General features: G+C 35.0%; 1 protein-coding gene across 2 annotated transcripts in view; it reads left to right on the forward strand.

Annotated features, from left to right (window-relative positions):
* The window catches only part of FAM83B (family with sequence similarity 83 member B), an 85,182-nt gene extending 61,751 nt beyond the window's left edge, over window positions 1-23,431 (forward strand). For both annotated transcript variants that reach the window (XM_038554353.1, XM_038554352.1), the window contains exons 3-5: window positions 9,766-9,930; window positions 10,883-11,007; window positions 17,443-23,431. In XM_038554353.1, the coding sequence (XP_038410281.1) occupies window positions 9,766-9,930; window positions 10,883-11,007; window positions 17,443-19,744 (2,592 nt within the window). In that variant the 3' untranslated portion in view covers window positions 19,745-23,431. The remainder of the gene's footprint in view (window positions 1-9,765; window positions 9,931-10,882; window positions 11,008-17,442) is intronic.
* Window positions 23,432-26,337: the final 2,906 nt, after the last annotated feature.

The raw sequence follows: 26,337 nt of genomic DNA on the forward strand, positions 1-26,337 counted from the left end.
CTATAAATGAGTGTCTCATAAAACTCCTTGAATGCAGGCACCCTGTAGCCACTGCATCCCAACAAAATTTAAGCACCTGATCTATTTCAGGTATACTTACCTTGGGAGCTGGGTAACAATGTAAATATATTTAAACTCTGTGGAGTTAATTATAGAAAGACCAAATAATTAACAGCACAATTAAATATGTTTTAATCTAAATAGAGGTTTGATCTAAAATTACAGTTTTTATAAGATTTTTAAAGAATTTAAGATTTAAAGATTTAAAAATGATTTTTAAGAATTTTCGACTCCTAATTATTTCTTTCCCAATGGCTTCCTCTTAAATTTAAAATATTGTTAAAGAATTATCATTTTAATGCCATGCTAATATTCATGATTAGTAAAAATTAAGAAGCCCCCAAAATTAAAAATATAACAACAATATACCCTTTGCCATAGTTTTACCTCTTTGGTCATAATTTTGCATAGTTTTGCTTGGTTTAAGTTAATGATTTAAAATAATAATTACTATAATCTCATTTTCCCATAATATTTTCTTTTAAACATAATCAGTGAAAATAACCAATTACACATACAATTTTAGTACAAAATTGAAAGGTTAATAGCAAGCTGTTAAATTAAGTAGAGAAATGTTTATTACTATCAATGAGTGGTTGTTGGTATCAAGTGAATGTTCTAGTCTAGTCAGGTGCCTTTTGTATCCATCCCAAGCCTCTGCAATACCCTGGGTAAAAATTATAGCCATAATCCAATTTATCTCAACTTTTATTCTGAACTTTGATCCCAAATCTCTTAATACATTTACATAGAATTAAACATAACAACATTTTAACCCTTCTTAAATATTGGCATCAATATGGATATTCATTCTGGTGTTCTTTCAACTCTTCTGTATGTTTGACACTTTTGATAATAAATGATTTTTTTTTAAGCCACACATAAATATTACATTTTAACTCATTCCTAGTGAGGTAATACCTGTATTGCCATATACCTATATACCTTAAGTATTAGGGTAGTATATAGCATGTACTGTGTCTTTTAAAAATTATGAATGCTTCATAATTTTCTAGTAAAGTCTATTATAACATTTATTTATTATTTATTTATTTATTTATTTATTTATTTATTTATTCATTTACTCATTTATTCATTTAAAGACTTTATTTATTCATGAGAGACACACAGAGGGAGGCAGAGACATTGGTTAAAGGAGAAGGAGGCTCTCTGCAGGACTCAGTCCCAGGACCCTGGGATCACACCCTGAGCTGAAGGCAGATGCTCACGCACTGAGCCAGCCAGACATCCCTATTATTACTTTTAAATAAATATATAAATTTAACTTTCTCATATTCTTACAAATGTTTCCAGTATTTGACTAAAATGTGACTGTTTCTTCCTTAGCAGCAGAATAAACTAGCATTTCTAGTGCTATGATGACAGAGCACAAATCTTTAAAGAGCATCCTTTTGACACACTGAGCTAGGGTTTGCACAAAGTCAGTGGGATTGTAACTGTTGCTGGTTGAACAGAATTGGCTTTGGTACTGCCTCCTCTCATCCAGGCTCTCAAAGTCACTCCTGGTGGAGCTCCTGCTCTGATCACAGACCCTAGGAAGTCCTGAGCTCTTTTTTCCCCACTGCTAACTACTCTGTCTAGATCCTCTAGCACCTCAGCTTTGGGGGCTCAGGCTAGCAGACCCTTGCCAGGCCAGACTTTAGGAATATCCACTTCGGGCGAAGTACTGAACTGTGAAATCAATGAAAAGAGTATGGCTCTTCTTTCAAGTTGTTTTCAGTTTTTTAGGCCTGCCCCCAATTCTTTCTTTCTTGATTTCTTGATTTCTGATTTCTTGAAGTATTAGAGTTAAAGCTATTTTAAAAAGCAAAGAAGAGCACCTGGGTGGCACAGTTGTTAAGTATCTGACTCTTGGTTTCCCCTCAGGTCGTGATCTTGGTTGGTGAGATCGAGCCCCACTTTTGGTTCTGTGCTGAGCAAGAAGTCTGCCTCAGATTCTCTTTCCCTCTCCCTCTGCCCCTCTCGATCACGCTTGCTCTCACTCTGTCTTTCTCAAATAAATACATCTTAAAAAAAAAAAAAAAGCAAAGATCCTACTTGCACAGAGCTGATAAAAGGCTTTGCTTAAATTATAAAGATAAAAGCATAATTCATTTTTGTAGACGTCTTAGTCTGTTTAGGCTACTATAACAAAAATAACACAGACTGGATAACTTAAATATCAAACATTTATTTCTCATAGTTCTGGAGTCCAAGGTCAACATGCTGGCAGTTTCAGGGGTTTGGTGGGGACTCCCTTCCTGCTTTATAGACCGCCCTCTTCTCACTGTCCTGGCATGGTGGAAGGTACAAAGGAGGTCTCTGGGGCCTTTTTTATAAGGTCATTGTTCTATTCACAATTGCTCTACCATCATGACCTGGTTATGTCCCAAAGTCTCCACCTCCAAACACCATCACATAGAGGACACAAGCATTCAGTCCATAATAGTGGTATGTAAGTACTTTCAATTATATAGCACAGTGTAAAAAGATGTAGGAAATAATTTATGCAGTTTCTCTTCTGAGTTGTCAGACATACATAACTAGTTCTACAAATTTATGTCACAGCCATATTAGAATCCAGACATTCCCCCGGGTTTTGGGTAATTGGGAGTAAATCAACAGTTCTTTAAACAGACTCTAAAGCTTGATAAAATGAAAGATCTTCTCTCATTTATTTAATGTATAACAAAAGTCAGTGACACTCAGAATGGTTTCAGTGGCTTCCTTAAGGTCTCTTGTGATAGACGAGGCAAATGACAATAGTGGTAACAGCTATTAGTACAGGTACTTAAATGTCTGTGAAATTAAGGTATTCATAATGTAAAACTATAACTTACTAAACAATAGTATAGTGCATACAATGTATTGTATATAACAGTTTACAAAAAATGAACACTTTTACTTTAGGCTGCAGAAGGGCCAAAAGCACTTAATATCAGCCTCTCTTTTTTTCTGAAATCTGCTTAGCTCTTTGCTTTTGATAGGTTTTACAGACTCAAAATATATATTCCCTAAGTGATCATTGCCTTTGATTTCTATTATTCAATCCGAAGTTTTCTAGCTATGTTGAATTTTATTAGAAATATAGTTATTATAGAACTCCATTAATTTATTTTTTAAAATTTGAACTCTTTATTAGCTTTTCTTCTGTCGGAAAAAATAAGTCCTCCTGTATCTATGCAGGCAATTACCAAGGAAGTCCGAACCCTTTCAAATGGTGCTTAGTATTTGGAAGCATAAAAGGTATAATATTCAATTTTTCAATTTTGAGGATGATAATGACAGTTCTGTGAATACAGAACATTAACCCAAGGTATACTTACATTTCATGAAGTATCTAGGTCATATAAAAGCATATTGCTAATGGCTTTCTTTCCTAATGGATTACAATGAGAAAAATAAGAGCTCAAAATTAAAATTCTGAAGATTGTGAAGCATTTTTCGAAGGCAATACAGGTATTGAATATTAACATTGTGATAAACATTTTCTATCAACTCCGTCTTCAATTTTCAGTTCTTTTCATTTTATCACTGGTTTCTACCTCACCTTTTTTTTTTTTTTTGTATTTTAGTGCATTTATAAATACTAACATTATAATGAGAATAATGGGGCTTCATAATCTTTAGTATCACTCAGTGGAATTTAGGTACTTTCAATATGAAGATTGCTCTCAGACTCCTTTTCTCAGGACACTATTCTGACCAGATATTTAATTTTCCAGGGTTTATATTGCATTCCAGATCAAATCTAAACATTTGTCAGATTCTTAAGATCTTTCATAACCTGTATAAATCCTAAGTAAGTCCATTCCATATTCATAAGTAATGACATTTGTGTTTAACTTTAGGTTAATTCAATAAACATTTTTAAAAATATTGCTATCATCTTCATTCGAATCTTTCCCTTTTTGTCTTTGCAATGCTGGTTCTCTAGCTTGGATGGCTAAAGTAATCTTTACTCATTATTTAAGGCTTATCCATGAAGCTCTGGTAGTCTGTTTCCTTCTGCTGTGTACCCAACCCCTAACAACCATGCATGTATAGAGCATTTTTTTCTTTCTCTAAATTATATTTACAGTATATTACTTAACAACTGATTATATAATCTCCTGAATGGCCTTAAATTGTGTCATGATTATGAACGTAGGAAAAATTCATTGTCAGTATTCATATTATTTTAATATAGTGTCTGGGTCACTTTGGGAAAAGTTGCTACTGTAAGATAAGTGAAAACCAGTGTCTTTGAGTCAGGTTCTCTGAAACTACTAAAAGATATGAGGTTTAACTCAGATTTTAAAAATGACCCAGGATATCTTTCTAGAATTTCCTAGGTCTCATGTTGCTGATGAATATATTTATTTGTTTACTTTTTTCAATTTACACAGTAAGAATAAAGCAGGAATTAATGAAGAAGCAAAATAAGAATTTAAACAGTATATAACATCATAATAGTTTAATGAATACCATTGAGTGTGACTGGTTTCTTTATTGACTTAGAAAATCAATTGACTTACCTTTTGAAAAGTCTTATGCTAATCAGGTATATAATTTTTCTTTCATTATTGATAGTCATTGTGGTCATTTCTACAACACAGTGTGATTTAGTTAACTACCTGGGAATGTAATACTTTCAGATCAGGTTGGCATACCTCATTAGTAATTATTATTCCTCTCCAGGAATATAACCCACCATAAAAATAAAAAGCTACATTCTATTTTGCTTTTCTTGGCACAGCTGAAATTTTCTGTAGACTTTATGTAATTTTCCATCTCATGAGGATGCGGGAAATCAGAAGTTCTGATAAGCTACCTGGCTCAGTTGACATCAGATAAGCTTGTCAAAGATGTGTAATCTAGTCTCTTGGATCCTGATCCAGTGTATTATCTGTCATGCAAGAGAGACTGTAATTTGTTCTACATTTAGTATGCTAGAATCATCCATTGGCTGACTGACTCCAATTACCTTTTTGCAAACAGAAACCTTTATTTATCCTGGTAATATTTGTATATTGACTTTGTTTATTTCCAAAGTCTTAATTAATTTATTACATGAGACTCTAGCAAATAAAAGATAAATTCTTTAGATGTGCTGATTAATTTCTTAAACAATACCATGTTGTATAATAATGTTTCCTTATTTTTTAAAAAAATTCCTCCCTAGTTAAAAAAAAGCTGCTAGTTTCCTCCCTAGTTAAAAAAAAAAGTGTTAGGCTGCTCCAGACATATTTTTTTATTTTTTTATTTTTATTATTTTTTTATATTTTTAGAAGTTATTATGTAAAATAAGTTTATAATATGGACATTTTCTTTTCCTTACATGAGTATTCTACATCAACATACCACTTATTATTGCAGAAGGAATGCATTAAGTAATAATTTTGATGTGATATGAAGATTTTTTCACAAATTTAGTTTTATAAAGAATATGCACAAAACATGAATGAGGTTATTATCACTTTTTTTTTCCTTCTTCTGACACCTCATACCATTCATAAGTAACAAAAGGGTCATGTGAGGCTACTAGAATGATTGAAATTGTTCTTCCCAGAAAATAGCTGATTGAAGTATGTTTCATAGGTAGATTGAAGAATGTCGTCAACTTGTATAATTTGGATATGGTCCAGTAATTTGTTATAACATCTCATTAGAGTAAATAGAAACAAGTTTACGTATCATCCATGACTTTCTTCATCTTTTAACATATTCATGATATGTCCATTACATTTTCCTAGTTATTGTTGCCAGGTGTCTATTCCATCCTCGCTCATTTCCTGACAATTTTTGTTGCTTGGTCTCTATCACTCTTTGCAATGCTAATCCTTTCTTAGCTGTATGTTAAGAGATGCTTCTAAAATCCAATTCCTTGCTTCCCATGATCTTGTCCTACATATACCTCAGCTGTTGACTCCCAGTCATATCCTTGATAACAACATAACCTATAATTGCAAGTCCTATAGAACCTAATTCAGGTATCCCCCATCTGACTATCACTTCTCTATATATTTATGACTTACTCCCTTTGGTACCTGCTAACATCTAATATTCCTGTGTTTATTTATTTTTTAAACTTTGTGCTGTGGAAGTTTCCAAATTAGAGAGTAAGTATATAGAACCCTCATGTACCATCAGCCAGTTTCAACGATTATCAATTCATTGCCAATTTTGTTTCAACTACAGTGTGAAAAAAATACAAGGCAGTGTATCATTTCATCTGTAGCTATATTAATATGTTAATATGTATATTTAAAAGATAGGACTTTTATTACTATTATATTACTGTCAACATAAAAAAATAATTTATTAATATTTGTTTTTTAACCCCCTCAAGACTTTACAAATTCATTGATTCCATTCCCATTTCACTGCATCTCATACCCATGATGTTTATTTTATATCCTATGACCAGTCACTTTAGCTCTTCCCATTACCTATGTCCTCAGTTCCCCTTCCTTCTCTCACTCCATTGTACTCTCATGGCTATAACTACATCCATGATTAGGTCAAAACTCTCTGCCTGCTCCATGACGACATCCATGCAGCTCAATAAAGTTGAAGAATAATTCACAACCACATTGACTGTTCTCATTTCATTTTTTTTATTTTTCTAAAGATTTTATTTATTCGTGAGAAACACACACACACAGAGAGAGAGAGAGAGAGAGAGAGAGAGGCAGAGACATAGGCAGAAGAAGAAGAAGCAGTCTCCCCTTGGGGAGCCTGATATGGTACTCGATCCCAGGATCCTGGGATCACAACCTGAGCCAAAGGCAGATGCTCAATCAATGAGCCACCCAGGCACCCCTTCTGTTCTCATTTTAAGTTTGTAATTTAGTGAATCCTTAATACTGCCCTGTAATTATACTGTATTTCTATAGTTTATTCTGTTTCCTACCATCCTAAATGATTACTAAATACCCCTTTTGTCATCTTTTAACATGTCTTCCATAATCTAGGGTCTTCTCAGTTGAAGTTTTGCTTCCCAGTTCATGGAAAAAATCGAAGCATTCACCAGAGAACTTGCACAGCATCACTACCACACCTGCCTTTCCACCAGCATCTGCACCCTTGGTCTTCTGTCTTGATATTATAGATGATCTTTTACTGGTCTTTATTCTCGTGCTCTAATTATTTTTTACACTAGCTTTTCTCTTTTATTGCCTAATAATACATTGCTTCAGAAATTCTTTTCTTCCTCATATCTCTTACATCATTCATTCACACTCATTCCATTAGCATACAGACATGCTGTTATTTCTCTCACCTTAAAACAGAAAAGTAAAACTCCTCTTGACCCAGCTTTACCCACAGCTACCTCTTCATTTCTCTGCTGCTTATTATAGCCAGCTTACTCAAAGAGTTGCACATACCTGCTTTCCAGTATCTGTCTTCCCATTCCCTTTTGAATCCCTTACAGTAGGGCTTTTGCTCTCACCACTCCACCAAAACTATAGTGTTCTTTGTTGGCACTTTCTCTTGTCCCAGGGCTGAATCCTTGGTTTCCTTTTCTATTTAAACTAGTCTCCCTTGGTTACTTGGATTTAATTGTTATCTCTGCACAACTGATACCCAATTGACATCTCTAGCCTAGACTTCTCTACCTAGCATTCCACTTGGCCCCTCGAACTTAACTAGCCATTATAATCTTCTACCTAAAATTTAGTGTAGCTGCATTCTTCCCCATCTCAGTAGGTGACAACTTTGTCCTTCAGGTGGGTGAGACTAAAAATTTTAGTCACCTTCTATTTCCCCTCTTTTCTTCTAACATCCTATTTTCTTTTTTTTTTTTTCTTTTAAGATTGTATTTATTTATTCATGAGACGGGGATGGGGGCAGAGACACAGGCAGAGGGAAAAACAGGCTCTATGCAGGGAGCCTGATGTAGGACTGGATCCCAGGACTCCAGGATCACGCCCTGGGCCAAAAGCAGGTGCTAAACAGCTGAGCCACCCAGGGATCCCCTAACATCCTATTTTCAATCCATTCAGAAATTCTTTGGCTCAAAGATATCCAGCATTTGGCCATTTGTCTTCATCATTGATGGTGATTAGGACCAGGACCATCCTCCTCCTAGCCACCATCACCCCTCACTTAAATTGCTCCGGTGATTCTTACTGGCCTCTCTGTTTCCACCCCGATTCCCCCCTTAGAATCAATACGGTAGCCAGAACAGTCCTTTCCAAACATAAATCAGATTGCATATTCCCTTAACTGAAGAGCTGCTTATAGCTTACAATCTTACTCAGATGGAAGGCTGAAGGCTTTATAATACCTTCAAGGCATTGTGATTTCATTTAATTTCTGCTGTCTCCTTGCTGTTTCTTGAATATACCAGGCAAATTCCTGATGTTCGGCCTTTGCACTGCTAGTACTCCCTGCCTAGAACACAGTTTCTCAGGATATCCATGTTGATAACTAACTCAGTTCCTTTTAATGTCTTTGCTCAAAGGACACTTTATCAAAGAGATCTATCTAGAAAGTCCCAAACCCTACCTTCTCAATTTCTTGGGGCTCATGATCCCCCTTATTCTTTTCTATTTTTTTTCCAAATAAACTTCTCATCGTATAGGGACACCTGGGTGGCTCATTTGCCCCGTCTACCTCTTGATTTTGGCTCAAGTCGTGATCTCAGGGTCATGAGATCAAGCCCTGTGTCAGTCTCCATGCTTGGCCAGGAGTCTGCTTATCCCTCTTCCCCTGCCCCTGGCCCTATTCATGCATACACCGACATGCACTCTCTCTTTCTGAAATAACTCTTTAAAAATATATATATAGCTTATTACTGAATTACTCTATTTATGGTTTCTTCCCTGACCTAAATGTAATCTTCACCAAGGGCAGGAATTTTGTGTTCTTGTCTAGCACATAGTAGGTGGTCAGTGAAATGATTTCCCCTTTCTTTAAGCTTTATTTTACTCCACTGCTTCTCAGAGTCAATAATGGTTTTGTTGCCAACAGTTAACTTGGACTCTCTCCATTTTAGGGATCTGTTCTTCAGGAAATTTCTGTGTCCATCTTCTTAATTTTACTGCCTTTTTGGCCATTTTCTTTCTTTTGTTTATTCTGCTTATTTTGCCTGCTAAGCTCATTTTAGGCACATGTATTTAATTTTCTAGTCTTCAAGCCGTATACCTTTTCTCAGCTTTGGCTGCTTCCTAGCTATATTTCTATTTCTATAAGATTTTTTTTTCTCATTCTCAGTACTGCAAGACATTTATTACTAACAACTAGTTTCAGAGAGCTTATTTTTCCCCTGAAATGTTTCCCACAAAAATTTGTAACACTGGTTTCCACCTTCAATCTTCCTGTCTTCTACTACTACCCTACTTGCATCCTTTTGACTGTGATTTGGGTTTGCCCTTTGTTCAGCATCCTACTGAAATGAAGATCCCCCATTTTTTAAAAAGATTTATTTATTTGTGAAAGACACACACAGAGAGAGAGAGAGGCAGAGACACAGGCAGAGTGAAGATCCCCTTTGACTTAAAGTCAGTATGAAATTACTTCTTCAAATGTGTATGTAGTCACTTGTTTATTTTCAGTATACCTTTGCATCTTTAGGAAACTGCAAACATATTGTGTATATATTTATAAATATTATGTATTTGATTATTTTCTTTTATCCAGTTATTATTGAAAACAAACAATTTCTAAACCTTTCCCTACTGGGTATCTAAAATTGTTTCATATTCTCATCTTTAATAGGTCATTGCTTTAGTGATGGATATATTTACAGATGTGGACATTTTCAAAGAAATAGTAGAGGCATCAACTCGAGGAATATCTATATACATTCTGCTTGATGAGTCCAACTTTAATCATTTCCTAAATATGACTGAAAAACAGGGCTGTCAAGTTCAACGACTCAGGGTAAGAATTCCATCTTTGTTTGTTTGTTCTTCAAATATTTTGTGTACCATTTTTTTTTAAAGATTTTATTTATTTATTCATGAGAGACACAGAAAAAGAGAGGCAGAGACATAGGCAGAGGGAGAAGCAGGCTTCCCACGAGGAGTCCGATGTGGGACTCAGTCCCGGGACACCAGGATCACACCCTGAGCCAAAGGCAGATGCTCAACCACTGAGCCACGCAGGTGTCCCTTTTGTGTACCAATTTTTATCTCAGTTGAATTTAAGGCAAGGTAAGCTGTATTACACCAAAAATAAAAACATATACAAATATGCATTAGTATATTTAAGGTAGTATAATGCTTGATCACAGAAGGGTACCCTTGTACTTTTTGGAATGTGGCTGAAAACACACGTCTTCATGATGGTTTTATAAGGTGCTTTTCTTGACGATGGGGCACTTAAGCTTCTGAATTAACTTTGCTCAGTCATAATAAGTGCTTCAATTTCTCCATGCATAACCCTGAAACCACTGACTCAAGTGATTCTTTCACTCAGCAGATGTTGCTTATCACAATCGTTAGGCATAGTGTTTTCAGTTACATTTGACGTTTAAAAGGAACATGGATTTTAATCGTAGTTATTGTGGAATCATTGCTACCTGTAACCTGAAAGGTTCTCTTACATGGGATCCCGGGTGATTTATGAAGTCATTCTGTGTAAAATATAAAATAATGGCTCCTCTTCATGTTATGTCAAAGTACATATTTTAAGTGACTTTTTCCTGAGTATTTCTTTTTTGGGTGATTTTTAAAAATTTGCTTTTGCCATTTTTTGTTGTTGCTGTTATGTGTTTTAAAACATTATTTCAATATACTCTTTTGGTACTAAGATTATACATTAACATGTATTTCACTTTCAAAATAACTCTTTTCAAGTTATAATTTTACTTTATATTTACATGTAATTCTAGAATATTCGAGTGCGGACAGTAAAAGGCCAAGATTATCTTTCCAAGACAGGAGCAAAATTTCATGGAAAATTGGAACAGAAATTTTTGTTAATTGACTGCCAGAAAGTTATGTATGGTTCCTACAGGTAAGATCATTATGTTTACCTCCAGCATTATCATTCATTTATAGAATTTATTAGTTTTAAATTTTAATATAATCTATTTACTTATTTCTTAGAAATAAAAGAAAAAAACCTTTGCATGGAAGCTTGGAGACTTGGGTTTTAGTTCTGGTTGTGCTTTAAAGAACATTAAGACATTGGGCAAGTCATATAACTTTCTTGGGCTCCAAGTTCTTCATCCCCAAATTTGGGGTTGGGGGGTGATTGTGACTAATATTTCAGGTTCCTTACAGTTCTGTAATGCTAGGAGTGATTTTGCTCCTTACAAAAACAGTCTTGGTATGGACTTAATAATAACAATTGCTCGTAAAAATAGAAGTACTTTATCACTTTGAGCAACTTGACATATGGATTGTCCTTATTTTAGTATTATTTAGTATATCCCCAGAATCTGGGGATCCCTGGGTGGCGCAACGGTTTGGCGCCTGCCTTTGGCCCAGGGCGCGATCCTGGAAACCTGGGATCGAATCCCACATCGGGCTCCCGGTGCATGGAGCCTGCTTCTCCCTCTGCCTGTGTCTCTGCCTCTCTCTCTCTCTGTGACTACCATAAATAAATAAAAATTGAAAAAAAAAATTTAAAAATAAAATATATATATAAAAAAAAAAAAAAGAATCTGATGGTTATCATCATGTAGTCATTATATATAGGGCTACCCAAAAAAGCATTTTAGAGTCAGGCTATTTAAAATCCCATGGTAGATATTAGACAAGGTTACTTGGGTTACTATTTTCTGGCATATTTGAAGGCTACCACTGGTAGAATATCTATTCTGTTCCAGCTTGGCTCTTTTGCATTATGCCATCCCCCAATCCTTACTACTTATCTAGAGGGCAGCTGTTCTCATCTACATTTATAAATGATGAAACTGAAGTTCCAGAAGGTTAAGTGACTAGTCTAAAAACTCCACAGCTAAAGGTCAGAAGCAGTCCAGCCCTGGCAGCCCTGGCAGCCCAGTCCGAGCCCTGCTGTCTCCAGAGTACAAGGGCTACCCTAATAGTCTCTTGTAAATTCTGGGCATCAGTCCTGAATGGGATAAACAATAAGATTATATCAATAGGCAGATAAAAATACCAACAAGCACATGCAAACTACTAGGTCACCAGGGCAGCACAGACTCATTACTAAAGACTGTGGAAGGAGCCAGGAGAGCTGTGGGTATAAATAGGATGATGTCAAGGAAAACTTTTACCCTTTCTCTTAAGAATTTAAAAAGTCCACAAGAAGGAGATAACATGTTGAAGTGATTGGCCGTAGGCAAGTTACTCATCTTGGTTGCACTTACGTTTACTCCTCTGTAAAGTAATAATAATCCTAAAGCCTATCTCATGTCATTGGTGTAAGAATTAAAGGAGTAAATGCATCATAGCCCCTAAAGTCACCTATTATTTTAGGAATGTTTTAGTTGTTACTACCTGCTAACTTTCCCTTTAAGCTCAGGGACCTTTTTTGAAAGTGCCATTTGGAGTTCTAAAGGAAAACTTGTTAAGAACAGAAATTGCAACCAGTGCTTGAAATTAATGAATGCTTTTAAAGACTCATTATACATATATGTATTTCTTCAGACACACTTGGTTTTATAGGGTTTTTAATTGAAATTTTAATTAAAATTAGGAGTTAACTTATAGAATGGTATTTATTAATCTCATCATAATGGATGCTTTATTTTTATTATTTAACTTGACTTTTAAGATTACCATGAACAATAAATTTGCCTTAGCTTTGTTTTGCTACCACTAGGCATTAATAGGTTCTGTATGTTGAAATGACTATGCCTGAACTACTTTAAAGGGCTGTTGGGAAAAACAAACAGCAGCAACAAAACCTCTTTGTCTATGTATATCATAAGACAGAGGCAGAATTTAAGTTACTGTTTATAAAAGTGAATGTAGAATGCCTAGGACCACAGATGATAAAAATTCACCAAAATTCTTATGTACCAATTCTGCTTGCCTTATTATTACATGTTAATTGTAAATATACTTCTTTAAAAAATGATTATCTTTTTTTCCTAATTATTATGAACCTTTCGTATTAATAGTATTGTAACAGGATCTGATGTAACAGTCATGAACCAGTTTTTGTAGAAACTGATTAAAAGTTGACTTATTTTAGGGTAAAATTGTTTCCTTTTCCAATATTGCCATATCTTCCTCATACCCCAAATCAAAATGCCACCTTCTTTAATTCAAAATTCTTTGCCATAAAATGTCTTCATATTTTAAACTCCAAGCATTTCCAAAGAGGCCTGTTGTCTGCACTCACCATACTCCTACATTGTGTGGCAGTTCACTCATCATGATGACAGTTTTATCAGAAAAACACAAGTGTTTTGTCTTATCATGATACTAACATTGATAAGACAAAACACATAGACATTTTCAATCAATATGTACAAATCAAATTATAAATTGGATACCCAAAAAATTAAATAAATAAAAATAAATTGGATACCCTCATTTGATATTGTCATGTGAAAATCTGGAACATATTTAGTAAATATGGTCCACAAATTTGACTGAGAGAGAGCTTTATAAGCTTTTTTTTTTTCTTTTTAAATCTTATGGTTTCTATAAAAGCTACTTTAAACATAAGTTTCACTGAAGTTGTTGGCTTCCGAGTACCATCTCTAATCAGACTTGAAGACTATCTGACTTTTGATCTCAGCTCAAGCCTTGATCAATCTTTGTTCTCCACCTGTATCCATTCCTGGATCCTCATCTCCAGATACAGTTATTTAATTCTCTCAGCTAGTTCTTCTGATAGTTACTACGTTCTCTTACATAATGTGATTATACTATGAATGTTCACTTTATCACTTTTAGATTTTATCTCTTGACTCTATAGTATGATAATTGAAGGGTTACATTTCCTATTCACCCATATCTACTTGCCCTCCTAGTTGCCATTCACCCAGTACAGTTTTATCACAATTATTTGTTCAAGGAGAAGTCTCAGTTCACATTATTGAAACTATGTCAGAATTGATCATTGATGAGCCATGGAGTCATTTATAATATGCTTCCTTTTTATATAATGAAGTTAATAATGACCATTTGGTTTTGGTTTTTTCATTGTCTTTGTTTCTTATTTATCTATTGCTATTTTTTTTTCCAGTTGATTCTACAGATTTCTTAGCACATGAACAACTTTTCCAAATGCTCATTTACTACCAGTAATCTGTCATGTCCCATCCAGACTAGCAGATCTTTAACTTGAAGCACTGCTGGGGTCCTGCAATTTCCCATACCCCTGGGTAGTTTGAGCCACAATTTCTTAAGTATCATTTAATCCCATTTTGCCTTCTTTTTTTTTTCAAGTCCTAGTTTTTCTCTTATGTTTGCTCAAGAACAATTTCCATCAGTATGGAATTTTAAAATTTATATTTTTATAAAAATGTTTTAAAAATATAATTTATAAATATAAATATAAAATGTATAATTTTAGGTGATTAATGGCTTAACCGGGGATGGGAACTCTAAATCGAATCATCTTTCCTCCAACTTTGAAAGACACTGCCTGGCAATCAAAATTACTGTTGTTTGAGAAGTCTCAAACAATTGTTATTCACATTCTTATGTAACTTTTTTTCTCTTTCTGGAAACTTCTAAGGTTTCTCTTCCATCCCCTGCTATTCTAAAATTTATTATGTTTCTAGGTGTAGGCTTTTTAAAAATGTATTGTTCTAGGCAATCCAAATCTATATTTCAATTCTGGGACATTTTCTTATTTATTCTTGGATCATTTCCTCTCTTCAGTTGTCTCTATTCTCTCTCTCTCTCTCTCTCTCTCTCAGGTTCTTACTAACTAGGTTTCTGCTCCCATTGTATTTTTTTTTTCTTCTGATTTTCTATTTGGGGCCGAGTGGCATTGTACTGCCTGGGGGATTTTCCTCAGTTGTTTATTCTAACACATCTATTACAACTTCTTTTTAAAATTTTGCTATCAAATATTTTGAATGTCTTCTACTTGTACCATTTTCAATGCATCCTGTTTGTGTTTTATAGATGCATCATTTTCTCTTTTTCTTTGAAGATATTAATTATAGTATTTTGTGTCTCTGTTTTTATATGTATTCTTCTCTGTGCAATGTCTGTTTCCTCCAGGTGCCTGTTTCCTGTTTTGTTTTGGTCTCTGTTTTGCATCTAAGCTTTTAAGCTTTTATAAGCCATCTTCTAACTTTCTTCAGATGTCTGCTGATCTTATGCTGTGAATTTGTTAAAAAATGAGGGACTCTAATGCTTATTGGAAATTGCATGGGAAATATTTATCAACAGCTGAGTTTACAAGAGAGTGATTGGCTGGAGTCTTGACAGTTTTATTGAAAGTTGCCTGGATGTCAGTAAAATAGCTCTTTTATTTAGGGCTGTTCAGTGTTTCCGGAGAATAATTTCTACATTGAATATATACAGTTGGATGTCTTGCTGTTACCTAAAGTGATATCACAATATTGTTTTCTGATTTACCAAAGCAAGATAATTTCTCCAGTTGCAACATATATTTCAGTACCATTATCTTCTCAGTTTCCTGAGCTCAACACCTGAAAGCTGTTTATATTTCAGAATCTATACTTGTCCTTTATGACATGCCAATATTCTGGTTCTCCCTTCTTGTTACCAGCTCAATATTTTTATCCTTTATTCCAATTTATACACTGGTTTGGGCTCTTACCACCTTATTCCAATTATTTTACTCATCACAGTAAATTTGGTTGCTCATCCTTCAAGTCTATATTACAAATAGCTACTGGAAAAAAATCACCCCAAAACATCTTTTTATGATAATTTATCTGAATTTGGTTGGGGGGGGGGATTCCTATGCAAACTCTGCTTTGCTTTCAAGACTTTCCCCACTCGTTCATTAGTCTCCTATATAACTTCATCAGCTAAATATGTTTTCTTTGTTCAACCAAAACATGGCCATTTTTATTTCCTTTTTATTCACATATGTTTCTTCTCCCCCCACAAACTGTTCCACACCTTTTTGTATTTGAACTTCTGGGTTGTCTGGTCTCTGTCAAAATACAGCTAACTTCTACTTGTCTCCAGGAATTTTCTCCTATGTCATAACTAACTATCATAACTAACTATTCATTCCTTTATTTGCTGTTTCTTATGAATTTCGTATTGATATTTTCAATGGGGTTGAAAATTCCTTTAGTGATTCACTTTGTATCATTTATTTTAAGTCAGCCTGGTGGCCCACACATCTGTACAAAAAGAGCACTTAGTGAATTATTCTTCTTCTACCATGTATTCAATAAGTACACTGTATAAAGCTCAGTATATCAGAATAATAAGGTTCTTAAGTTTTACACTATTATTTATGATATTTTGTGTATTTAAATTCATACTCTACATTCTTTTAGTATTTCATCTGCTTTTGTTATTGTGTCTCCTCTATAACGAGTAAGTTCCTTCATGGTAAAGAATGTCTCTGTCTCCTTTCTCCTTTATTAACTCCTATTATATCATGTATAGTATTTGGTACAGAGCATATTAGCAATTCCTTTTTTGGTTCAGTGACTCTGTACATTAGATTATCTAAATTTTTACAAATCAGGTTTGAAATTGTATATGAAATTTCATCTGTCCCCTCTAAACTATAGAAGTTTCATAACTTAAACTGTATAGTTTCACAACTATAAAGTAGTTACAAACTTTAATTTCCTAGAGATTATATTTTATATTAAAAGATTTTATTTGGCATTCTGACTGGCACGGCTTTTGAGGCTAAATTTACTAGTTCCCTGTCCACTGCGTGCAGCAAAGTAAGCATAAAGTGCCCTTTATGGACCGGGGCTACTGCCCACAGATCCTCTCTCTGTCCACAAGCCCTGGCATCCCAAAGTGCACTTACTGAGTAAGCCACAGAGATAAGATGAATGTATTACCAACGACCTAGCTTGCATTTTAACATGCTAGAACTATAAGGAATGATAGGATTGTGCTAGTATTTTGGAAACTGAGGCCCAAGCTTGTGTAGGTAGAGAACTCAATAAAAGCCAAGTCTCTCAACTTTTCCACTGATACCTTCTGCCAGGATATTAGATATGAAATACAATGTTTTCTATACCATAAAATCTTAGTAGGCAGAGATGCAGAATGCACAGCAGGCTTTTCTTTGGACTTCTAGAAAGTAATGTCAGAAATTATGGGTGGGTTCAAAGCCAGGACTTGAGTTGCTTTGTTATTTAGGATATGAAAATGGGAGTAGGGAAATAAAGGTACTACAAGAATTTAATGATTGAAGATGTTCTAAATAATGGTAGCCAGGGAAAATGAACAAAAATACTCTTCCTGTTGATGTTAAATGACACATTTTTCTTAGTGGAGGTATATATTGTCATTAATCTTCTGATAGAAAAATTGAAATTTTCCTATTTTGATTCTTTTTCAGCTACATGTGGTCATTTGAAAAAGCTCACCTCAGCATGGTTCAGATAATCACAGGACAACTTGTTGAGTCCTTTGATGAAGAATTTAGAACTCTCTATGCCAGATCCTGTGTCCCCAATTCATTTGCTCAGGAAGAATCAGCAAGGGTGAAACATGGCAAAACACTCTGGGAGAATGGCACCTACCAGCGTTCACTTTCTTCATTAGCTTCCGTTTCGAGCCAAAGAAACCTTTTTGGCAGACAAGACAAAATTCATAAGCTAGAATCTAGTTATTTCAAAAACAGAGGAATATATACTCTAAATGAACATGACAAATATAGCATAAGAAATCATGGATACAAGCCTCATTTTATTCCAAACTTTAATGGCCCAAATACAGTCCGTCAGTATCAATCCAGTCAGATAAATGAAAATTGGAAGAGGCATAGTTATGCTGGGGAACAGCCAGAAACAGCACCATACCTGCTGCTTAACAGGGTTCTGAATCGAAACATTAATCCTCCAGGTAATTGGAAAAAGCCTTCAGATAGTCTTAGTGTGGCCTCCTCATCACGAGGAGGCTATGCAAGCCACCGTAACACACCTGCCCAGAGTTTTGCTGATCGGCTTGCCCAGAGAAAAACAACAAATCTTGCAGAAAGGAACTCAAATGTGCGGAGATCTTTCAACGGGACGGATAATCATATTCGCTTTTTGCAGCAAAGAATGCCAACCCTTGAACATACCACAAAGTCATTCTTGCGTAACTGGAGAATTGAATCCTACTTAAATGATCATTCAGAAGCTGTACCTGATTCAAATGGATCGGCTCTAGGTGACCGGTTTGAGGGCTATGATAGTTCTGAAAATTTGAAAGCCAATGCCCATTACACTCATTCTCGGCTTCGTTCCTCTTTTGTGTTTAAACCAACATTACCTGAACAGGAAGAAGTTAACAGTTGTACAACTGGCTCCTCAAATTCAACAGTCATTGGTTCCCAGGGAAGTGACACACCTAAAGAGGTTCCGGACACCCCTACGAGTGTACAGCATACGACAGACAAACCTGTGCCAGAATCAGCCCCTAAGCTCCCATTGCAGTCAGAGGCACCAAAAATGCACACCTTGCAGGTTCCCGAAAACCACTCAGCAGTCTTAAATCAAACTACAAATGGCCATACAGACTCAAACAACTATTTATATACATCCTTGTGTGTAAATAAGCAGACAGAAAATCTGAAGAATCAACAAAATGAGAATCTGCTCAAAAGGCGAAGTTTCCCATTCTTCGATCACTCAAAAGCCAATTTAGATCACGGACATAGTAAGCATTATGTCTATAGTACACTTACCAGGAATCGAGTTAGACAACCAGAAAAACCCAAAGAGGATTTGTTGAAAAGTTCTAAAAGCATGCACAATGTGACCCAGAGCATAGAAGAGGACAGGGAGGTCATCAAGAGAGAACCTCCAAGTGGCCCTACTGCCAAGTCAATTTCCATTGCCGCTTTGCTTGATATGAATAAAGATGAACCTAGCAAAGAACTCACTTCAAAGAAGGAAGTTAAAGGTTCTCCAAGTTTCTTGAAAAAGGGATCTCAGAAGTTAAGGTCATTACTTAGCCTTACCCCAGAGAAGAAAGAAAATCTATCCAAAAATAAAGCACCTGCCTTTTATAGAATGTGTAGTAGTTCTGACACTTTAGTTTCTGAGTCTGAAGATAATCAAAAACCAAAAAAATCAGAACCAAAAATGGATTCATCTCCTAGAAGAAAGCGTTCTTCCTCATCAAATTCTCAAGGCAGTATTCACAAGAGTAAGGAAGATGTAACGGTTAGCTCACCTCAGGGGATGAATTCTCCACCCAATGAAAGTAGTAAAAGAATGCCTTCTCCAGGTCCAGTTGAAAACAAGTTCTTGGAAAGAGCAGGAGATGCCTCTGCCCCTAGATTTAACACTGAACAGATCCAATACCGAGATTCAAAGGAGATTAATACAGTTCTTGCTCCTGAAAGAAAACCAGCTTCTTCTCCAAGGCCTAAACCCAATGAGCTTCTAAGATCTCATTCAACTGACAGGCGCATTTACAGTCGCTTCGAGCCATTCTATAAGATTGAAAGTTCTATTCAGCCAGCAAGCAACGTACCAAATACTGGTGTGCACCGCCCAGAAATAAAATCCACAACTGTGGGCAATAGTTATGGCAGGTCCAGCCCGATGCTTAATTACAACACTGGTGTTTATCACTCATACCAGCCAAATGAAAACAAGTTCCGAGGATTTATGCAGAAGTTTGGAAACTTTATACACAAAAATAAATGAAATAGGATAATTTCAAATAGTTGTTAAAACACAAATGACTATAGCTATAAATATTTCTCCAAAGAATATTGTGGACAGTTTTTGTAACATGCCAATAGATTTTTGTAGGGAAGAGAGTTTGTGGTACGACATGTTTACCACTGTACTGATATACAGTGAAGTTGAAGTTGCTCTGTGTGATAAAGTTAGTTGTGCTTAATTACAATGTAAATGGAATGTCTCTATATACATGATTTTTAAATGGTAATGGCAAAAAATGTAATATTTTCTTCAGACTCAAGATATTCTTAAGTCTCAAATAGAAACTTTAGTGGAGAGACAATGTATGGATTTTAAGCATTTATTCTGAAGTCTTTCCTTTTAAAAAAGGATCATAGTACTATCAGTGGCCCTCTATAACATATCTTTGTGGGTTTTCATATCTCCAAATTATGAGAAAATAGGACAAAGCCTCTTTGGGTTTTAATTCCCTTTAAACTCTATAGAATAAGTTATGTTTTATTAATATTTCATTAATTTTCCTATGAAGCATATACAACTGGTCGGGCAGCAACAGTGCAGTTTAAACCATGTAGCTCAGCATATCTTTAATTTTGACTGAAGTGTTTGCAAAGGATCAGCCTCATGTAGTACATGGTAGAAATTTATTTTCCTAATTTTGTGAAAACCATACACGTTGTCCTTTTCTATTCTGGACCAAGGGAGCCCATACCTCACTCATCAGTGAGCTGCTGAACTTTCATAGTCATTCCTTCCCTGAAATTAGAGCAAGCAGCAGATAATTTAGGAAACCTGAGTTATACCTCTCTTTCTAAGATAAAAAAAAAAAAAAAAGCTTTTAGAAATGTAAACTTCTATGTAATTTTTTATCTTAGATCAGTATGACAATGCTTAGGTGTTTTGCTTGCAAAAGTCCTTGCTCTTTTTCACGCTGGGCCAAATATACTGTGAGTGCATAGTGTTTGCATGAAAAGTACTGTGATGAACATGAGAAGTGCTATCTAGCCTAATTCTTTCATGACCATAGACAGTTGAAAGTTTTAAATCTCTCCATATCTTAACTTGACGATGATATTTAGATCATAAGATGCCCTTTTGACCTTCTTAGAAGTAATTAAAGTCCCACATGCATTAAAGAGACTTTACCTTGGTTTTACTTCATCCACAAAGGACAGAATTCAAGAAATAATGTGTCATTTGAGAGGTGTGAAGGGTTTCTATAACGCTTTAAATATATTATTTAACACCTTCTAAGTTATAATATGGGGCAGTATGTTGTTTCAAAAATTCAAGATTCAGTCAAATAATATCCATGTCATTAAATAAAACAAGAGCATTAAAATATCAATCATTAAGATACTTTTTCTGTAGTGGTTAAATACCATGATAACATGACAAGAGAAAACATAATAGTAGGGAAAAGAAAACCTAACATTTAGCTGAGCACATGTATAGACCAGGTCTTGAGCTAGAACCTATAGTTCCCACAGTTAATATCTGCTGTGCTGGTTGACCTGTGACAATGAAAAAGGGAAAGGAACTACAGATTTAACTTGTATCTATGCTAGGGAAAGCAGCCCATTAGGTTAGAAAGCTAGGCAGGGAATGAAGCTCAGTGTTAAATATATAACCTTGTTAAATATTCACAATAGCCCTGTGAAGTCAGTAGCTCCTTTTTGCAAATGAGAAAACTAATCCTTTGAGAAGTTACATAACTTTCCAGGAGTCACACAGTTCTTCATTGGTAGAACTAGGTTTGAACACAAAATTGGTTTTAAATGCAAAGGCCTCTTTTTATTACTAAACAACACCATACTTTGCTGGCTCCTACTCCACTATGATTGAGGGAACTTCTGAATGTTCTCTCTCTTTTGCTCTATCTTTACAAATTGCAGAAATCTTGCAGTAACATAGCCACTTTATCACACTTTATAAACAAATCCAGAATATAAACTCAGTTTAACATCATTCATAAAAGAAGGTTTTAAAACTCCCATTATAACATAGGAATCCCCAACTACTACAACATGGGATTTTACTGTTTTGGAAAGCTACAGGTAACAGATTGAAAATTTTGCAGACTTTCTAATAAGTGAATAGCATACAAATAAAACTTTGAGAGAGAAAACTTATCTTTCATAGGAAAAGTAGTCACATCTACCAAAGTTTTGCATTAAAAAAAATAATAACCATGGGAATGTGCATTTGCCTATCATCCAGTAAGGAAGTAAGTTGCATTGAAACAATCTGATTGTTAGTGGATTATTTTTTAGAATTCTAGAGATTGTATCATCTTCATATATTAGTATCAACTTTTAAAAAGCATTAGAATTGGAGTCCAGTGAATGAAAGAGAATTTTCCTTTTGCTCTTAGAACAATTCACTTTTTAAATTCTGGATCATGGTCCTTTACCCACTTGCCAAAGACAGAACCCACAGTTACCCAAACCAGATTGACTTTAATATTAACCATTCTTTGTCTGTTAGATGGGACATTTTTCAGGTGTAAGGGGATAATGGGCCGCTCTGAAAGTGGAAGTCCTAAGATGTAGAACAAGATAACTTTGAAGCTGAAATTACATAGACTAGTTTTAATCATTTTTAAATTACAAGCAAAAAGCCTGTTGCCTTTTTACAGCAACTGCTACCATTTCTGGAAGCAGACAGCTTTTAAATAGTTGCTGAATTGCTCCTCTCCCTAGTGGCATTGAGAAGTGCAGGATGCTTTGTTTCAGGATGCTGTGACAGGTAGCTTCAGCTTTTGTACAGATTTATTCTCTTCTGACTTTTGTCTTTATTTTCCTTTTATTTATTTATTTTTCACTTCAGAAACATCTGTATATCAGAATCTTTGTGTAGTAACTTTCCCAAGTTTCTGGGGCTGAGAAATTCCTCAGGGTGAAGGCTGAGCAAGCACATAACACTTCAAATAATTTACTCAAGAGTTTAAGTTTTAAACAGACTTCACAAATGTAATCATTTCAAGCAAAATACTTTTGTTTTCTCCCCATATTAATATTGGTGGAAAGATAATGACACTTAGGTGTACTTTCATATTAAAGGTTGGTAAGGCAGTTTTTACTCTCTACGTAATATATTAGTTTGTAAGCAGAAACTCAAGAAAGTAAGTATGAATTCAAATAGGTCTTGGCAGATACCTTTACAGTAGTTTTAAGTGCCTATATTCTGAACATGCTGGTATCTATTAGAATGATTGGGATTAGCCATAATTCTAATGTGGCATATTGAGTAATGGGTATATGTTGGCAGTCTACTTTTATGGAAGCAAGTATCTCGTTTAATCAAGATGACATCTAGTGTGATCCAGATAAGCAAGGAAGAAGTTGAACTCTGGCTACATTCAACATTAACTTTACTCAAGATTATCTAGTTATTCAACTATTATTCCAAAGATTTGTCATGAAAGACAAATATGACTCAATGTGACTATGGCTAAGGGAAATAAGTAAATCATTTATTTCACATTAACCATGTCTGATACTGTTTCTTAAAAAGTTTATTTTAATATTTAGTTTGGTTCTAGCATATTTAAAATGAAAAGGATGAAATTATAAACCAAAGAGTCATTTTTTTATATATCTAAATGTTATCAAAGAAATATTCTTCCAAAGTAGCTTGTTTTTAGATCTAATAAATGAATATTAAATAATTTTGTACAAACATCAATATATTGTAAGTCGTTTTTTATCTTCATACTCTGCATTTCTCCATTTAAATACATGCTTTTACTTACTTTTATATGATTTACATCATGCATATTTTTAATATTTATGAATTTTGAAATAAAGTCAAACACTTCGTTTTACTTTTGATTAGCAATTATATTTCATACAATATTTATCCATATTTGATAGCCAGTGACAGTATTCTTCCCTTAAACAACAATATCCTATACACATTGTCTTCATTATTACTTTAAATTAATTTAAGTTAATTTACTTTAAATTCATTACTTTAAATTCATCAATTTAATTTTTAATAACTTGGGATGTTGAAAATTAGGACAATTTTGCTAAAAAAAAAAGAAAAACCTGATAGCTGTCTTTTGTATAACTTTGTAGCATTTAGTTTGAATAAAATATTCTAAAAATGCATCTGTAGTAGATCAGTTAGTGACATTAAACAACCAAAGTTATTTAAAATTCAAAATATGTTTTTCCTAGAAAAAAAATCCCTTATCTCACACAGGATATATATATCCCTTATATAATCCCTTATATATCACAGAGTAAGATGCAGTTGAAATGCTGTGTATTGGGAATTAAATAGTGTCATTTTAAAGACAAATGTAATTTTTAAGTAGGTAAGTATAATTTTAAGAAAAAAACTTGATTTCTTTTTTCCATTTACTATAAATACAGATGTTTAAAAAGCCCTGTTTCACAATGGGATGGTGAGGAAAATAAGTTAAGTTTTACTTTTGTGACCATCCTAGAGGAAACCCACAACTAGGCTCTGTTGATTTAAGGAGTCAAAGACCAATCAAAGGTAGCTGGACATAAGATAAAAGAGAATTGAAGGGAGTAGGTGTGTGTCCTGCCTATGGGAAATAATTACATGCTGTTTTAACAATCTGGCTCTTTTTTTGGGGGGGGGTGGTCACACATCTGCCTTTATTGTGAGCAGCAGGTAGGACATTTGCAACAATAGTAAAAAAAAAAAATGGTTTACAAAGCAGGTATTCAGTGAAGCCACCTAGTTGAAAGCCTTGGGAGTTCATACATACATGCCAATCTAGAGCAACAGGAAGAAGATTCCAAAGTCAATGAAGATCAAGGCCACCAAGGAGATGAGGCACTCTAGCTATCCCAAGTGCGGTTGGTGGAAGTAACCTCATAAACAGAAATAGATAGTGAAGAACATGCTAATGATCACCACAGTCAGATGGGGGAAGACAGCAAGGCTGGTGTATCTGGCCTCCAGCTCTATTTTGCCATGTGTGGAGTCATCCACGGTGCTGCCTCCAGCTCTATTTTGCCATGCGTGGCAAAATCTCTATTTTGCCATGCATGGAGTCATCCACAGTGCTGCCACTGGAATCCAATCTAGCTCATTTTTTATCTAACATACTGGGAACCTACTTTGTTCCAAATATGTAGGTTATAGTAGATTCTTTTTTATTTTAAGATCTTATTTATTTCAGAAAGAGCACCAGCATGAGCACAGGGAGAGGCAGAAGGAGAAGCAAACTCCCCACTGAGCAAGGAGCCTACACAGGGCTTGATGCCAGGACACTGAGATCATGACTGAGCCACCCAGGTGCCCTTATAGTAGACTTGATGTAAGGAAGAAAAGAGAATGTCTGCATAATCAGAAGCTGTAGCAAATCTTCATGAGTGTTTTAAGAATAGCCCAAACTAATAGCAAAAATGTGTATGCTACCCGAAGCCTATTTGTCCAAATTTGTGCTTTGATATACTCCTAATGCTTACCAAAGTACACAGAAGAGATGCCTAATAAATATTCTATGTGGATATCCAGTCATTTCCTTAACTACAGTTACATAAATATATATACTACTAATATCCATACATTAAAATATGCATTTTGTATTAAAAAAACATGAATGAGTTAATGCAACATGGGTCCTAGTTTAAATTTCAGCCACATTACCCTAGGATCTTGTCATCTTTATAGATCCAACAGGGCTAGTCTTCTGAGGACAATTTTTTTTTTTTTTTTTAAGGAAAGAAAGCCCCTGGTGAAGAATATATCCTAAAGGAAAATGGAGTAGAGCTATTCAAATTCAGTTGAAAGACAGTTGGCACACAAGGGAAGGAAATGGTTACTGTGTGTAAAGTCATTCAAATCGGCAATCAATGTAGGTCAGCTACACTGCCAGTGGAAGAGTGGCTTCTCTAAATTCTACATGGCTGGTGCATAGGGAGTCAGGTGTTGGGCCACCACCATGGACATCCACACCATGATCCTCAGCACAGCTTCCTGTATGCAACAGCAGCCTCTCTGCTAATGTTAAAATGTTACAGCAATGACTGCAGACTGCTGAGCAGCAAGTAGGTACATCTACCACTTTTGGTGTGAGCAGTAATTGGCAGTATTATCACAGAGGGCCAGAGCAGTGAAGAATAGGTACCATGAGGAAGCCAAGCTAGTAAGTCTCTCTAGGGACTCCTAGAACATATGTGGTAAAAAATAAGGGAAGGTGGACACCCCACCAGGACATATTTAGATGGGAACTTACTGTTCCCTTAGTCTTACTGAATGCGAATGGCTTGGGAAGTACAAGTTGCAGCTGTAACAGAGCCACAAGAAAACACAAAACATTGTGACAAAATTCCCAAAATCAACTTGACAGAATAGTTCCCACGATTTTGCTTTAATTAGAAAGAGGTAAATGGGGGGGGGGGGGTACAAATAACCCCAAACAAAACGAAACCAAGAACATTTAATCAGGGACTTATTTTAAAGAAAAACTTTCAGGGTCTATCCTGACATTAACACATTTTGTCTCTAAACTTTTCTCTAGCTATAGGAATAAAGATTTTTCACAATCTCTCTGTGTCTCAGGTATCAGGCTCATTTGATTAGATTTAATAGACCACATTTGGGAT

This window comes from Canis lupus, chromosome 12, assembly GCF_011100685.1.
Source record: "Canis lupus familiaris isolate Mischka breed German Shepherd chromosome 12, alternate assembly UU_Cfam_GSD_1.0, whole genome shotgun sequence".
Taxonomy (NCBI): domain Eukaryota; kingdom Metazoa; phylum Chordata; class Mammalia; order Carnivora; family Canidae; genus Canis; species Canis lupus.